At 45.5% G+C, this 14842-nt stretch overlaps 1 protein-coding gene across 6 annotated transcripts; it reads right to left on the bottom strand.

The window, feature by feature from the left end:
* Nucleotides 1–13706, bottom strand: LOC115547472 (dipeptidyl peptidase 3-like). 6 transcript variants are annotated; one of them, XM_030361714.1, is made up of 19 exons: nucleotides 13620–13706; nucleotides 10807–10965; nucleotides 10467–10611; nucleotides 9648–9737; nucleotides 9355–9463; nucleotides 8840–8914; nucleotides 8367–8457; nucleotides 8062–8192; nucleotides 7276–7406; nucleotides 6973–7031; nucleotides 6217–6411; nucleotides 5026–5138; nucleotides 4823–4915; nucleotides 4657–4719; nucleotides 4339–4463; nucleotides 3788–3908; nucleotides 2594–2773; nucleotides 1995–2157; nucleotides 1–191 (listed from the first exon to the last, which is right to left on the bottom strand). In XM_030361714.1, exons 2-19 carry the CDS (start codon nucleotides 10901–10903, stop codon nucleotides 46–48), a joined length of 2127 nt encoding a protein of 708 aa, XP_030217574.1. In that variant the 5' UTR covers nucleotides 10904–10965; nucleotides 13620–13706; the 3' UTR covers nucleotides 1–45. The 6 variants fall into 6 exon arrangements, with proteins under 6 accessions (XP_030217574.1, XP_030217572.1, XP_030217573.1 ...); XM_030361712.1 differs by having other exon boundaries at nucleotides 9355–9492; XM_030361713.1 differs by lacking the exon at nucleotides 13620–13706 and adding an exon at nucleotides 12505–12790.
* Between the last annotated feature and the right edge of the window lie 1136 nt (nucleotides 13707–14842).

The following is a 14842-nucleotide window of genomic DNA, read 5'->3' on the forward strand; positions in this document are numbered from 1 at the left end:
ATACACACACATGCCCTTTAGAAGGAAGTGTCTGGAGCGCAGCCGCTAATGGCACCAGCAGGGGGAGTCCCTCTTGCTGAGCTCCAGGAGGTCTGCCTCCAGCTGCTCTGCATCTTCCTGGAAGCGCTCGGTGAAGGAGTGGATCAGACCCGCCGCACTGCCCTCGTACTCCACCAGCTCCACGGCCTCGCCTGGGAAAACAACAGCATCGTGTTTTTAATCCCACCGTCCCAGCAGCCAGGAAGCCGGCCTCGTTAATAACGTGCACGTACATGCTTTAAGAGACTCCATAAGAGAGACTGCGAGCCCCCCCTCTCTCTGAGGTAGACAGGTTGGAGGGCTACGGCGTAGTTGTGATTAAGTGAATCAGTTAGTGTGTAGGTGCCCTTTGGTATACAAAAACATAGTTTCTAAAATGATAAGCTGACCAAGGCACTTGTTAAAAAGCTTTAATAAATAGGCTGATTCATAATAGAATTCTTAAAAAGTTGCCAAACTGTTTCGGCTATTGTAGGCCTTCATCAGGGCATGAATAATAATCAAGGTGTAACGGCAGGTATATCAAGTCATAGCTATTAGTAAACTCGCTCCAGCTGGAGTAGGCGGAGTCAACAATTGACTCATAATGCAGCCTAAATCATGTAATATGATCACAAAATACATACATATCCATGACAAACATAGAATGGATCCAGCGTTGAATAACAATCATAGCGTTTCAATCAAAATAATTTAAACAGTCACAAACAGCTAATTTAGTCCAAAGGCAGACCACCATTTCAATAGAATCATTCAATCCTGGGAATGCCACAGCATCTAGTTAATAGATCCAGCGACTTTCTTTTTGGTTCAGTGTTTTTTGTGCCCCTTACCTCCTAGAAGTAAGGGGCACATGATGAATCCCTATAGCGGTGAACAGTATGCCGTTTTCATTATGTGCTTCTCTGAAGTGTCTTGTCATAGCATAATCAGTTTCCTATTATTGGGGCATTCCTATGCTCAGCGAGGAGTTCTTGCGGTTGTCGTTTAGTACGCCCAACATAAAAAGCATCGCACAGAGAGCATTCCAAAACATAAATAGCATATGTAGTCTTACAATTTATGAAATGTTTAGTAGTGAATGTAGTGTGACTGGGTGTACAGTTAGGCACTTTAGGTAGCCATGTGGTCTGTTTTTTTGCTGGTAGATGACTATGCACCGGTCTATCACCCAAAGGAGGTGTTATTCTAAAGGAGAAGACAGGGTGCTCTTTAGAAACATCATTTAACGAGTCATCACATTGAAGGAGGTTCCAATTCTTTTTAATTATATTACGTATAGTGTATGAGTCAGTGCTATAGCATGTGGAAAAGAAAACCCTGTCCTTTTTAGCAGTTAATGGCTTACTATAGAGCAGAGAATTACGGTCAATAGAGCTGGCCCTCATCAGAGCTGTGTCAAGAACTTTGGAGGAGCAATCACGTTCTTTGAAACGATTGTTAATTAAGAGGTAATCTCTGGGATTGTCCGAATGGGATGTTCTGAGTTAGTGTAGGTGGAGGTGCTCATGCTGGTTTAAAAGGTTGCATCAGCGATTCTAGGCAAGCTGTAGGCAGCCTGTGCCATGAGATCGTACACATAAACAAATGGTAGCCTACTACCAACCACTCCCAAGCCAAAATAAATAGCATTCCAACCAAACACCGACAAGAGTTAGGGTGTTGTGGGGTTTTGCGCTGCGTTTTTATTCGATGCATGAACCACGGCAGGGAGGGGCGAGCTGGCTCCGTTTGTTTGGGATCTGCGTCAAACACCAACAGAAGTGACGTCGCCCAGCGTCGCTGATACAACCTTAAACTCAAGACGCATGATGGTTGATTTCTGCCCCCCCCCCCTGCCGTATGAGCTCACTGTCCGTGTGTTTGGAGTGTGGGGGTGGTCCTCAGTGGATCCTCTTAGGCTGTGATACCCCGTGCATCAGTCCACCGTCCCTCCCCAGGCCGGGGCAGCGTACCTTGGACCCTGGTGTTGGCCTGGACCAACATCTTGCGATCCTCCTTCCTCAGCAGCACCGTGTCTCGCAGACGCAGGAAGTCGTGCGGCCCGCTGTCCGTCACGGCGGAGTAGCCGTCGTAGAGGGCCCGCCCCCCCGCCACGTCCGCCGTCGCCTTCAGCACCTGGCGCGCGCGCGCACACACACACACACACACACACACACACACACACACACACACACACACACACACACACACACACACACACACACACACACACACACACACAGGAGAAACCTCACATTACAGCCCCCCAATATTGTAAATAAAGTTATGTTGTGGTTCGCTTGCTGTAATGCCCCAAGTGAGCCCACTTCTGGAGAGAAAACACACAATAACGAAAATAAAACGTTTCAGTCAGTTCAAAATAGAAAAATGTGTAAAATACAATGTTCTGCACAATAATAAAGTAAATAAATAAATAAATAAAAATTTAAAGTACCCGTTCTGCATATTCAATCAGCAAGTTTCCAACGTTTAACGGCATGACATTAGCATAAATCTATTTTTGGTCCTAAAGCCAATGGTTCATGGGTGGGGGGGGGGCGGGGCCTCGTACCTGCAGTTTGCAGAGGAACCTCTGGATGGCGCTCTTGCCCACGGTGTGGATCTTGGTGCGGTCCAGGGCGATCCTGGCGTCGGGCCGTCCGTCGGCACCCGCCACCTCCTCCAGGTGCACCAGGCCCTCCCCGGCCTCCAACAGCACCCGCAGGATCACGAAGCTGGCCTGCATGTGGGCCTGAAGACCACCCATCGGAGGGGTTTGAGGACGCGGCTACAGTCATGTATGGTCGACCACAGAGTTCTGATTGGACCAGCCGGAAAGCTGACCGTAAAAAGACCAAACCGTCCGACTCTAAACAGTTGCATGGAAAGAAAAACGATTACATGTCTTTATCCCATCAATATGACACACTGAGGAGTAGAGTATGGGAGAGCTGGGCCGTGCTTATACACCCAGTGTATAGAAGAAGCAGCAGCAGAACTCCATGATGACTTATTTTTAATATATATATATATATATATATATATATCGTGATTAGGGCTGGGATAAACTATAATTTTTTAAACGATTAATCAAGCGATTATTTTTTCGATGCATCGATTAATCTAACTATTCATTTTTTCCGTCCGATTCGATTTCGATTCGATTGGATTATCGATTATCTCCCGATTAATTGACTAATAGCAATTTCTACATGTTGATTTACATATCTGAATGAAAAAAATATGAATTCCTTAACATTTCAATACGTGTTTATTGCCTTTAAATTCCAAAATAAAAGTGCAAATTAATGCATTCTTAGAATTCTACGGTGCTCGGTCATCTGCAGCTGCTACCGGGTGGCGCCTCTTCAGGTGCTGGTGAATTGCCGTGGTGCTAGAATGGAAAGTCATCTCCATTTTGCAAAGACGACATATCACGGAATCGTTTCCTTTTACATTAAAGAATTCCCATACTTTAGAGGAACGAGTGCGTGGCGCCTTGCACTTATGAAAGTCTGAGGAGCCGCTCGCGTTGCTACTACGCTCCGGCGCCGCCATCTTCTTTTTTAAATTGACACGCATTTTTCGCGCCGACGAAATTTATGCGTCGATATGTATCACGTAATAATCGTGATACATATCACAGAGGAGAAAATATCGCTAAACGATTTTTTTCCAATGTCGTTCGTCCCTAGTATACGCTGTATGGATGCGTAAACATCAGCTGATCCTCATGACGATAGAGGAGGTGATGCCCGTCCCCTACCTGTCTCCAGCTGCTGCTCTCCGGGGTGTAGAACTCCAGGCCCAGCAGGCCGGCGCGCACCATGTACAGCCAGTTGATGTACACCACGTCCTCGGCGTCCTGGCCCTCGTGGCCGAAGATACTGACGCACGCACAAACCAAGGAGACACGGTAACACATCAGCATGGCCCACTGTACGTTAGATAGATACAAAACACAAGCCGTGTAAACTGCATGAAACTGATTCAATGTATATGCAACATATTTATTTTATTTATTTTTTCCACAATGTCTTGTTTTTTAAACGATTTATGGTGACTATATGCTCTGTAAGGTGACCTTGGGTGTCTTGAAAGGCGCCTCTAAATTAAATGTATTATTATTATTATTACTTGCGGGGGAAAAACACAATGGAAAAGGATGAGGTTTGTTATGAACATCAGGTATAACTTTAACTGCATAAAAAGTATAACTGTTAGTGTGTGCCGCCATAAAGCATCTCTCAAAGGGTTTATGTGTGGAGCAGCCCCAGAGGCTCCAGCTGTCAGGAGAGCTCGGTGTCCCTGCAGTACCTGAGGGCCAGCTTGTTGAGGCAGAGGAAGAGGCCAACGCACTCGGCACGGCACTCCTCATAGGACGAGGCGATGGTGGAGAACCTGCTGTCCCATGTCTCGTTGCCGCGGTACCAACTGGTCACCTGTAGACACACACACACACACACACACACACACACACACACACACACACACACACACACACACACACACACACACACACACACACACACACACACACACACACACAGAGACACAGACAGACACACACAGGTGAATGTCAGAAACAGCTTAATATCGTTGGTCACTTGACACCTTCTGAGTGCATACGCTCACCTTCTCTCCGGTCACTGGGTTGATCAAAGTGTTCTGGTCGAAGTTGAATTTGCCCTGGTCGTCCTGCGGAGAAGCACATCCATTTAGTCTGAGGTTGAAGCCTGTGAGGCTAACGTAGGTGAGCTCCTACTGTTTGCTGGCTCTATATATAGTCGACGGGACTGACCTGAACAAACAGCTTGCCACTGCCGTGGCCCAGCAGCTCATGAAGCCCAACCTGCATCTCGAAGGACGGCAACATCCACTTAATATAAGCATCCTGCAACATACACACACACACACACACACACACACTAAGGGTTGGATCACATTCTCGGGAGTGCACGTTGCTGAAAGTGGTGTGGAGAAAGTGCACGTGTGCTTGCCAACCTTGTCGTCCTCCTCCAGGAAGGTAAGCTTCTCTTTCTGAGTAGCATAGGCTACAGCCAGAACGTTGCCTAGCGAAACGTTCTTGAAGCCCTCCGACTGTCTGATGTCATCATCTACAAGCACACAACATCAACCAACTGTTAACACACAGTTAACAGCTATCCCAGTGTGTCTGCGGACATGGTGGCGTGAAAAACATGCTATTGTTTTCAGTCCATTTAACGGAAAGATCAACATGAACAGCTTTGTTTAAAGTTATGGACAACTGAAATACTATTATTATTATTATTGAGGGTCAACAAGGTGTTCTTTAACATCAGATAAAAATGTTGCATGATATCCATTGCGATCTCAGTCCATACATTTCCTTTGATTCCTTCAAGCAAATTAAAGGCTAGAGTCTATTTACATATTAGCGTTTCAGGAAGTACAAACTACACAAAAAAGCGGGGAGGCGAAGGGGGAAAACCCTGCAACCCAAGACCGAGTTTATTATCTGACCTTGAGACTAATATACTTAGATAGAAAGAATTCCCAAGATATTGGGTCGTTGTGTAGTTGATCCATCCCTCTGTGATGTCACGTTCATGTAACGCTTCTAGATTCTGTGTTGTCTGCGTACAAGGGTTGCCGCGGTGTGGACATTTTCACACCGAGTAATACGCTCGCGTCAACACCGGCATTACCGAGTATAAACGGTATTAACTTTGAAACTAGGTCAACCGCCATCTTCTCCGTCAACTTCTCCTCTCACACTCGGTGACAGCGGCTGGCAGCGCGCCAATTCTCGGCGTCTTATAACGTTCTATATATAATAGTATAATATAATTTTATACATCATAATATCACGTAGGCATTTGTTTACCGGCGTTGCTATGGTTACCGGTCTTGTAAGGAAGCGCGCCAATTCTCGGTGCGCCAATTCTCTTCCGCACAGAGCAGAACTCTGGCCTATTCTACACATTTTAATTTTCTTAATTATATTATTCATTTTTACTGAATTAAAAAAAAAAACTCGGTGTTGCCGGTGTGCAACACCGGTAACACCGGTAATACCGTATACCACGGCAACCCTACGCGTACAGTAGTTTATGTAACACTTCTAGATCCCGTGGGTCAGTGCTGGTCACGTATAGATGGTTTTGCAACGCGCGTCGATGCCGTGGGTCGGCGGCGGCGCTGGATACGTACAGTTGGGGATGTTGATGCCGGCGGGGACGCCGCTGCCGGTGAAGGTGAGCACGTCCAGCGAGGTGAAGTCCGGCTTGAGGAAGGTGTCCTTCTCAAAGTCCCGGGGCCACGGCAGCTCGGGCAGCAGCACCTCGGCCGAGCTCACCAGCTTGGCGAAGCGCTCGCTCATGGCCTTGTTCACCACTGCCACGAAGCCTGGGCGGACGAGGACACGGGTCAACGGCTAGCTGGGAAGACAAGCTCAACCACCACCAGGGTATCTGCAGATTTCAGCAAGTCAAAATACTTTAATACCACCTTGAATGAAATTTAAGACCTAAAACACGCAATGGTGGGGGGGATCCTGCTGTATTATAACCCAAGCATAGCATGTGTGTCACACAATGAGACTCATTCACCTACCCATTGTCGCAGACTAGCTAGCAAGCACGCAGATAATCATTTATATATGCAGCTAGCAAGAAAGAAGCCTCTCTACACGTCCTTCCTGAAAAGTCCAACGAGAAAAATAATGCCCCGACAAATTTAAGACCTTGAGTTACAGTATTTAAGACCAGCATATAACATTGGAACGAATTTAAGACTTTTCAAGGCCTTACATTTAGAAACTTTTTAACTTAACTTTTTAAGACTTTTTAAGGATGCGCGGACACCCTGGCTACAGTGTGTGTTGGTCTCGGGTGGAGAAGGACCTGCTAAATTGATAATAGTTTTTAATAACCAGCTATAAATTACCGCATTAAAAAGGGAGCTTACCTTCAAACTCTCCCCTGGAGCCAAAGGGGTCCCTGTAGCTCTCTATGAAACCTATGTAACTGAGTGGAGGAGGAGGGAAACATAAGGTCAATATAACACCAGGTTAGTTTCACTGGAATCGATGTCTTAACCACAACATTCCACAACAAAGAACATGCCATAATAGCACTGCTTCAGTAGGTTGGTACTAAAAAGGGGCAGATGTTCAACATTCCATGAGCCTATTCTTCGAGGGAAATGGTCCAGGATGTTGAAAAAATGTGATGATTCAGTTATGAGATCTTGTGATTTAGATGCATGTACCTCTCAACGGTTGGCCCCTTGTCTTTGATCCAGAAGCGCGAGCCTTCCTTGTGTGCGTCGATGGAGCCGAAGGTGAAGCTTCGCCGGTATCCCTCCAGCATCTTCGTCTGGTTCTCACTGGCAGCATGGGCCTGTCCATTGGGCAGGGTTTATGAGGAGATGGAGGGCAGAAATGTTCCGAGTTGAGGAAGGACATTTCATTGGACTTTGACAGAGCCTGTATCCGGTTCTTTGCCTGTGTACGTCATGTTCTTGAAACAATAACTTGAGGAATTTTTTACAGCGCTAAGGAAATGGATGTTTCCAACAAAAACATGATGATTCTCTATCTTCTCTTGTCTCTTACAAGGCTTAGCTATAGCGAGCCAATCTGATAATAGAGACTGGCCTCCACATTCTTCAATACTAACACAACCCTGAACATGAACTTGCATGTGGACGGACGGCCTGCGTATCCCGTACCGCAACAGCAATCAGACTGACAGTTTAGTCAGTTCTTCCTTGCTGTTCCTTGAGCTGAAGGTTTAGGGTGGGCCTGTGAAGCCTCTTATTATTCTGATAAATGACCATGCACTTTGTTCCAAATATGTTGTCTCTATAAACTGCACCCCTTTAGGAATACTATTTCTCATTTAACATCTACAAAAATGTCAACACATTTGCAAGTTACACAAATAAATGCATGCAGAGTTTGCTCTGGGAATCGTGCTAATCTGGGATCAATACGCACCCCCCCCCCCCCAACCCTGACCCTAACTATGCTCACACAAACAGCCGCCCCCTCACCTGGGCCTCTTCGAGGTAGTGGCAGACTCTCTCCATGATCTGGGCGTAGTCCCCCCTCTTCACTGTGAACTCTTGGTCTTCAAAGCTGAAGCTGCCGCAGCGCGTCTCCCCCTCTCCGTCGATGGCGCAGTCTGCACGGCCAAACAGTCAACACCTTGTTTCAGGCAATCCGCACAACGAATGACCCCAACCCGTGTGCCTCAACAACGCAAGTATGGTAGCAATACTGGGATTGATCAAAGATTCAAAACAAACGCTGTTATCCCTTATGCAACCCTTACACACTTAACACACACACACGGTACCTGACTTCACTGCCGACGCCAGGCGCACCTCGTAGCTCATCTTTCCCCCCTTCTCCGTTTTGAACAGGCGTGTGTTGTAGGCAGACAGTTTCTATGGACACACACACACACACACACACACACACACACACACACACACACACACACACACACACACACACACACACACACACACACACACACACACACACACACACACACACACACACACACACACACGTTTAACATGACCCCAGTCTGCAAACAAGGTGGTTGCCTTTCAAGGTGGGGCATGCTCAAAGAACACTGCCCCATGCAATAAACCGTTCTCATTAACTTGCTCATTCATTTGTTGCCATTCAATGTCAGATTCGGAAATCTGGCATGAAGGAACTGGGTGAGCGTCATCATGATAATCATGGCATGTGAAAGTGAAAGTGAAAGTGGTCCGGCTGTGAGGAGCAGAAGGCTCGGAGAGGCAGCCAGCAGCTCACCTGGAAGTCGAGGAACTTCTGGGCCAGCTCAGCGTCCTCCAGACCACAGTTCCCTGAGAAGTAGGTGGTGATGCCCTGTGGATGCACAACAGGAGAGGTTACACAATGTCCAGCACCATGTCAGTCCTTTCTACTAGTCCCCTTCTACATGTAGAGCACTTCTTGGGCCCCTTGGGCCTAAAAAAAAAAAGTTTGGTTCCTGTTGGTTGTCAGTTGAGCTCATGGGTAGGTAAAGAATTCTTTTTTTTTTTTTCCAGCAGGAGCGAATGATAGGTAGGTTGTTTTCATTTAAAACGAGAAAATTCGCTCATCCTTGTATAGAATGAAGAGGTGCTGTACCAAAACGTAATTATAGTTAGGGTTAGGGTTAGGGTTAGGAAAAAAATATATATATATATATTTTATTCTTTATTTTTAAAGCTCATAAAATAATTTGGGTGGCACATAAATTGACAGGGTCGGTCGGAAACCAGAACCAAACTTTTTTTTTTTTTAGGCCTCTCTCGGGCTCCCACCTTGCTGCCCAGCCCCAGCTGTTTCTGTTTGCCCTCCAGGGAGAAGAGGGCAGAGGAGCAGCTGTCCCACAGGGCCTCCATCTCGCCGGGCTGCTCCTTGAATGACTGGCTGGCGAAAACCAGGGCTTTCAGCTTGTCCTGGGGGGGCCGACACAGAAACACACTCCATATTAGCAGGTTTAGGACTAGAACCGTTGGTATCTGAACTCATCTCCTCAACGAAAGGACCTTCTCGTTTTTAAAACACAAGTTTTAGCACGGAGGTTCGTTTTCAAAAGGAGAAGCACTCTCACCTTTGGTAGGTTCGGGATGAACTTGGTGTCTCCGAAAGATTTGTAGTTTCCCATGTTTGCATAAAGACCGGCTGCATATACCAGGAAGGCCTATTACAGACACATTAGAGAACACGGTTACTCTTCATGTTGGGAAACTTTGAGTGGACATAGACGTCGAGGAATAGGTGGTGGGATGGGGATATCCTGACATCGCCAGACCAATTTGTAAATGCATTAGTCTGAAACCTCTTGATTTCCAAGGGGCTATATCAACGGTTGATTGAACATTTTATTGAACAACAATTAACAGAGGTGTTCAAAAGGATTAAAAAACACAATAAAGCCCAAAGGCTTGTTTCCATTGTGGTCCTTTAGATGGGAAGGGAGGAATAACACATGGAATAAAACATGGAGAACAAACACAGGGCACATGGACTGCAACGTTGAGGAAAAAAGGGGAATAAAATAAATAAATCAAGGGATCAGTTCCCAGACAGACAAGCAGACACACAGACAGTACAATATTCATAGTACTTCAGGGATCTTTTGATTTTTTTCTTTAAGGTTGCAGACCAAAATACCTCTGGCTCAATCTGATAGGCCTACAACCAATTAGAGAAAAGATCAGCAGCTACCATCTTGTTTGTTTATGAAAATACTGCCACTTATAAGATACGGTTGTGTTTGGTCAGTTGGAAATCCGGCCAGATGCATATGCCAGAGAAAATAAAACATGAGCTCGCAGACTTGTTTGGTTTTCAGGATAGGATGAGGTTGGAGCGACCAGGAAAGGGAGGAAGAGGAACGGAGAGTGTCTGAAGGAGAGTGATGATGCACCTGGTACTCCTCACTGGTAAGCCCAGCTGCCATGGCGACTGGCTCCAGTTCAGCAGCTGGTTGTTTACGGAAGATCTTTTGAAGCAGCACGAAGATGTTTGCAGACTCTGGGGAGGTCTGCAGCAGAACCGCCAGGCCACCATACCTACAGATACAGAGTTAGATACAGAGGTCAATGAAGAGCTGCCATAAGCCGTACATCTCATTTAACTAGGGACAAAGTATGGAAAGTATTTTCTCCTACATGCTATCAATGGGTTCTACTTTTACTCAGAAGTCTGGACTTGGGAACGTCGTTCATGAACAATTCAACGTAATGCTTGTTTTCACGTCGACGTACCAGGCTGCCCGGGAGAGGAAGTGGGAGTACATCTGTTCCCGCGGTGACAGCAGGCTGAACGCCTCTCTGCAGTCCAGCGCAGAGACACCGATGTCATTAGGGAGGTAATACTGGGAGTCCACCATGTTCAAACTGGAATTTAATACTGGCGAAGAAAACCTGCAAATAGAAAATATATTGGAAAGTATTTAACAACTCATAGACAAATGGTGAAGATTTAGAAGAAGGAGAAGTGCAGCTTAGGATTTAGAACAAGGAACAAGGTTAAACCGAAAGTGAAAGAATAACAGACAGATAGGAGACCAGGGCCCCGTTTCCCGATATCGATGGATCTTCGCTCGTAAGATGGTTCTAAAGATGGATCTTTCGAACCATGGATCGTTCGAAAGATCCATTCGCTGCACTCACGACGATCGTAGGATTGTACCTGTCCACTGACATGGTGCTGAAACGCGCTGTGACGCACGGGGAGACGCAGGAATGTCGGAGGAAAATGGGGTTAAAAAGGGTTAAAATATCTCCCCATCAAGGCCAACCGCAGAGTAGCCTACGAAAAGAATAGATTGCAATAATATGAATGCTAAAGATATTAAAACACAATTGATTAAGCCTAGGCCGACATATATATCAGTCCTAATCCTGAGCGCACGATCGGGAGGTGGAAGTTGCGCTTTAGATGCCTTCACAAGTCCAGCTGAGGGCTCCAGTTTTCGCCGGCCAAGTCATGCGCTGTGATATGTGTGACTGACAGCTATGTTGCACAACATTGCAGCTAAGGCTGGGGTAGCTTTGGTTGAACCGGAGGACATTGAGGACGATGACGACGAGGAAGATCGGTGTGAGGACGGCCTCCCTCATAACTACGCGGCTGGTTTTCATGCACGTCGAAGAGTGATTGAGACTTTTTTTTAACCCCCTCCACCCTCCCACATGTCACTAAACATTCCCGTCAACGTGACCAATCCCCACCATATCCCAGCCTTTTGCCTGCTCCTTTGCATTTTATTAAATATTTTTATAATTAATATTTTTATTATTTTTTTCTTTTCTTTTCTTTTACATTATTTTAGGCTACGTTTTATGAGTAGCCTATGTCAGTCTGCACAAATCCCCCCCACTTTCTCTCACACATTTTAAGTGCCCTGCCTGCTCAAACATTTCCTGGACTGTCTCTCTCAAACTAAGAACATAATGGCCCACATTAGGCTCAGACGCACGTGATACACCATTACCAATGTGTTATAATAAAACGCATCCAATACTAGGAATGTCCGCTGGTCGTGCCACTGAGGCTATAGTAGGCTAACGAGGCTCTTAGCGTCCTACGAGTACCCTGGAGCACTCGTTAGCTACGAGCGTTTTCAAGACGTTCGTTACCAAAGATGCTTTCGGGAAACGGTGTGAAAACTGTACGATGCTCGTACGACCCACTCTGCGATCCACTTAGGCTAAAGATGCTTTCGGGAAACGGGGCCCAGAGCCAGGCACACTCATAATTTCTTTAGGAATTTTCTAGTTAAAATAAGATTATACATAAAAATGAAAAAACATTAAAGCTATTCACCCACGGCCTGAAAATACTTTTTTATTTTACATTTAGCCTACTTCAGGTAAGAGCAAATGCCGTTTATTAATGTCACAAAACGATTAGCTGCCACATCTGTGAAAGTCAACAGGCAACAGGCATAGCCTACTTACATTGTTTGTTTTTTGAAAAAACGATCTGATTGTTTTTTGCTTCTTCATTTTGTTTCTTCATTGAAGCACCAGCTCTGTCATAGTAGACAATGATCACCGCAACAGGTACAGGCGCAGCTGAGCTACTGGTTCCTCTTTAGGACCCTGGGGAGTGAGAGTCGTGCCTTATGGTGTGTTCGATTCACACTGAAAGTCGGAACTTGGAGCTCGGAACAACGTAACCCCAAAGCTGAGTGCTCCCAGCGCTTCCCAGCCTCACAAACGTACAACAAACAAACAAACAAACATATACAAACATATAACTACTGTTTACGTTCTATGTCTGGCTGGTGAGATTAATTCGACTTTCCGAGTTGAAGATCCGACTTCATGGGGGCACATTCGTGCACAACTGGAACGCACCATTAGTCGTAGCACACAAACGCCGGGCTCTCAATGCGCGCTGCATGTAAATTAGTCTAAAAAACATTAATCATCCGTTTTACCGGCAGTGTTTTTCGCCTTATGTAGTCTAATTAACGGAACATTAATTAAAAACAATTAATGTCTTACCGGCGATGTTTGTCGCCTTATGTAGGGACAGAGTGGGTGGGGTCACTATGAATCTGAGGGGGACATGTCCCCCCCGTCCCCAGTGCCATCAGCCAGGGAATACGTCGAAATGCATGTACGTCATTATTTGACACTTTAGTATTGTTAAACATGACTATCAATCATTATAACAACGTTTATGGGTCATAAAAGTCGAAAAAGCATAATAGGTCCCCTTTAAATACCACACTTTAAATATTGTGGTAAGGCAAGGCAATTTTATTTATAAAGCACATTTCAGACACAGGGCCACTCAAGGTGCTTCACAGGGTTTAAATCAAATAAAGAACAATATATAAAGAAGCATATTTAAAACATGGATAGAAATACACCATTTAAATAAAAGAAATAAAACATTTGTACAAAAAAATAAATAATTAAAATTACAGGTTAAAAGGGAAACAAGAACGTTTTGAGACCCGATTTAAACGAACGTAACGTTCAAAACGGGTACACAAAATCAGTACCAACTGCAACAACTTTATTGTATGAGGTATAACTGATCAAAGAACGTACTGTCCTACCTTGGCTGTCCTGGCCGCGTCTTCTGAGAGCAGGATCAGGATGAGAGCTCCGTCCTCTACGGCGCTTTTTAAAGCTGAGCTGGGTGGGCCACACCAAGGAGGGGGGGGGGGGTATATCATTATTTGAAGTCACACCATTTCTAGGAAATGCTCTGCTTTCCTGCCACCCCTGGAGAGTAGATGAACAAGGCAAGTGCGCAAGAGCTGGAGTCGGTACCTGAACGCTACACTGTCGGATGTTCATGCGGAATTGTGCATTTCTCCACGGGCTCAATAAATTACATCTTCTTCTTATACCTCCTTATAATGTTAAATATGATATAACATGCAATGCACATGGATTAGCCTATAGACCTACCTACATGTTTATCTTTATATGTTTCCAATATGTATGCAGGCCTATATATATTTAGCCTATGGGCTATTTATATGCATAAACTGCAGGTTATCCATGGAATCGATACCTTTTACCTGTATCTTAAATTGTGTAATGTTTAAGTTGTTTGGGAAGATTTACCTACTTATGACACCGCACGTATGGGCACCATGTCCATGTGCGTTAAGGTGCATGCCTCAGACTTGTGGACATTAACCGGACAGTATTGTGGCGAGCAGTGCGGGAAGGACGAGACGGGAGCACAGGTTAGGCGATGACGCAACTCTCGTGCTCCATACACCGCACGACTACGAGAGCTGCCGTTATTCAACAGGACACACAAAACACAGCGCACCGCACACCCAACCAACAGACATGTAATTCTCAGTAACGGTGGCGGTAACACTACACACAACAAGTAAACACTCAACACACAACTACATTCTACATTCTACCGAGCACACACCCCAAACCCGTTAACCCAAACACATAAAGGGAATAAAACCCCTTTTCCCCAACCGGCATCTCGGATCCCCAGAATCCCCGGCGCGACCCCCGTGGGAGTCGCCACAGTATGCATCATTATGCCGCGTTTCCACTGCAGGGTGCGGTACGGTTCGGTTTGCAAAGGTGCGGTATATTGTAGTATTGTGAGGTCAGAGTATATAATGCAGTATTGTGAGGTTAGAGTATATAATGCAGTATTGTGAGGATACAGTATACATTGTAGTAATGTGAGGTCAGAGTATATAATGCAGTATTGTGAGGTTAGTATTGTGAGGTCAGAGTATATTATGCAGCATTGTGAGGTTAAAGTATATATTGTAGTATTGTGAGGTCAGAGTGT

The sequence above is a fragment of the Gadus morhua genome, chromosome 7, assembly GCF_902167405.1.
Source record: "Gadus morhua chromosome 7, gadMor3.0, whole genome shotgun sequence".
In the NCBI taxonomy this organism is placed as follows: domain Eukaryota; kingdom Metazoa; phylum Chordata; class Actinopteri; order Gadiformes; family Gadidae; genus Gadus; species Gadus morhua.

What these genes read in the sequence shown, in the direction of transcription:
- LOC115547472 (XM_030361710.1), bottom strand. An exon ending in GGCGTCGGCAGTGAAGTCAG is followed by an intron (nt 8,193 to 8,366) that starts GTACCGTGTGTG and finishes TTGGCCGTGCAG; the next exon opens with ACTGCGCCATCGACGGAGAG. An exon ending in ACCCAGTGACCGGAGAGAAG is followed by an intron (nt 4,464 to 4,656) that starts GTGAGCGTATGC and finishes GTGTGTCTACAG; the next exon opens with GTGACCAGTTGGTACCGCGG.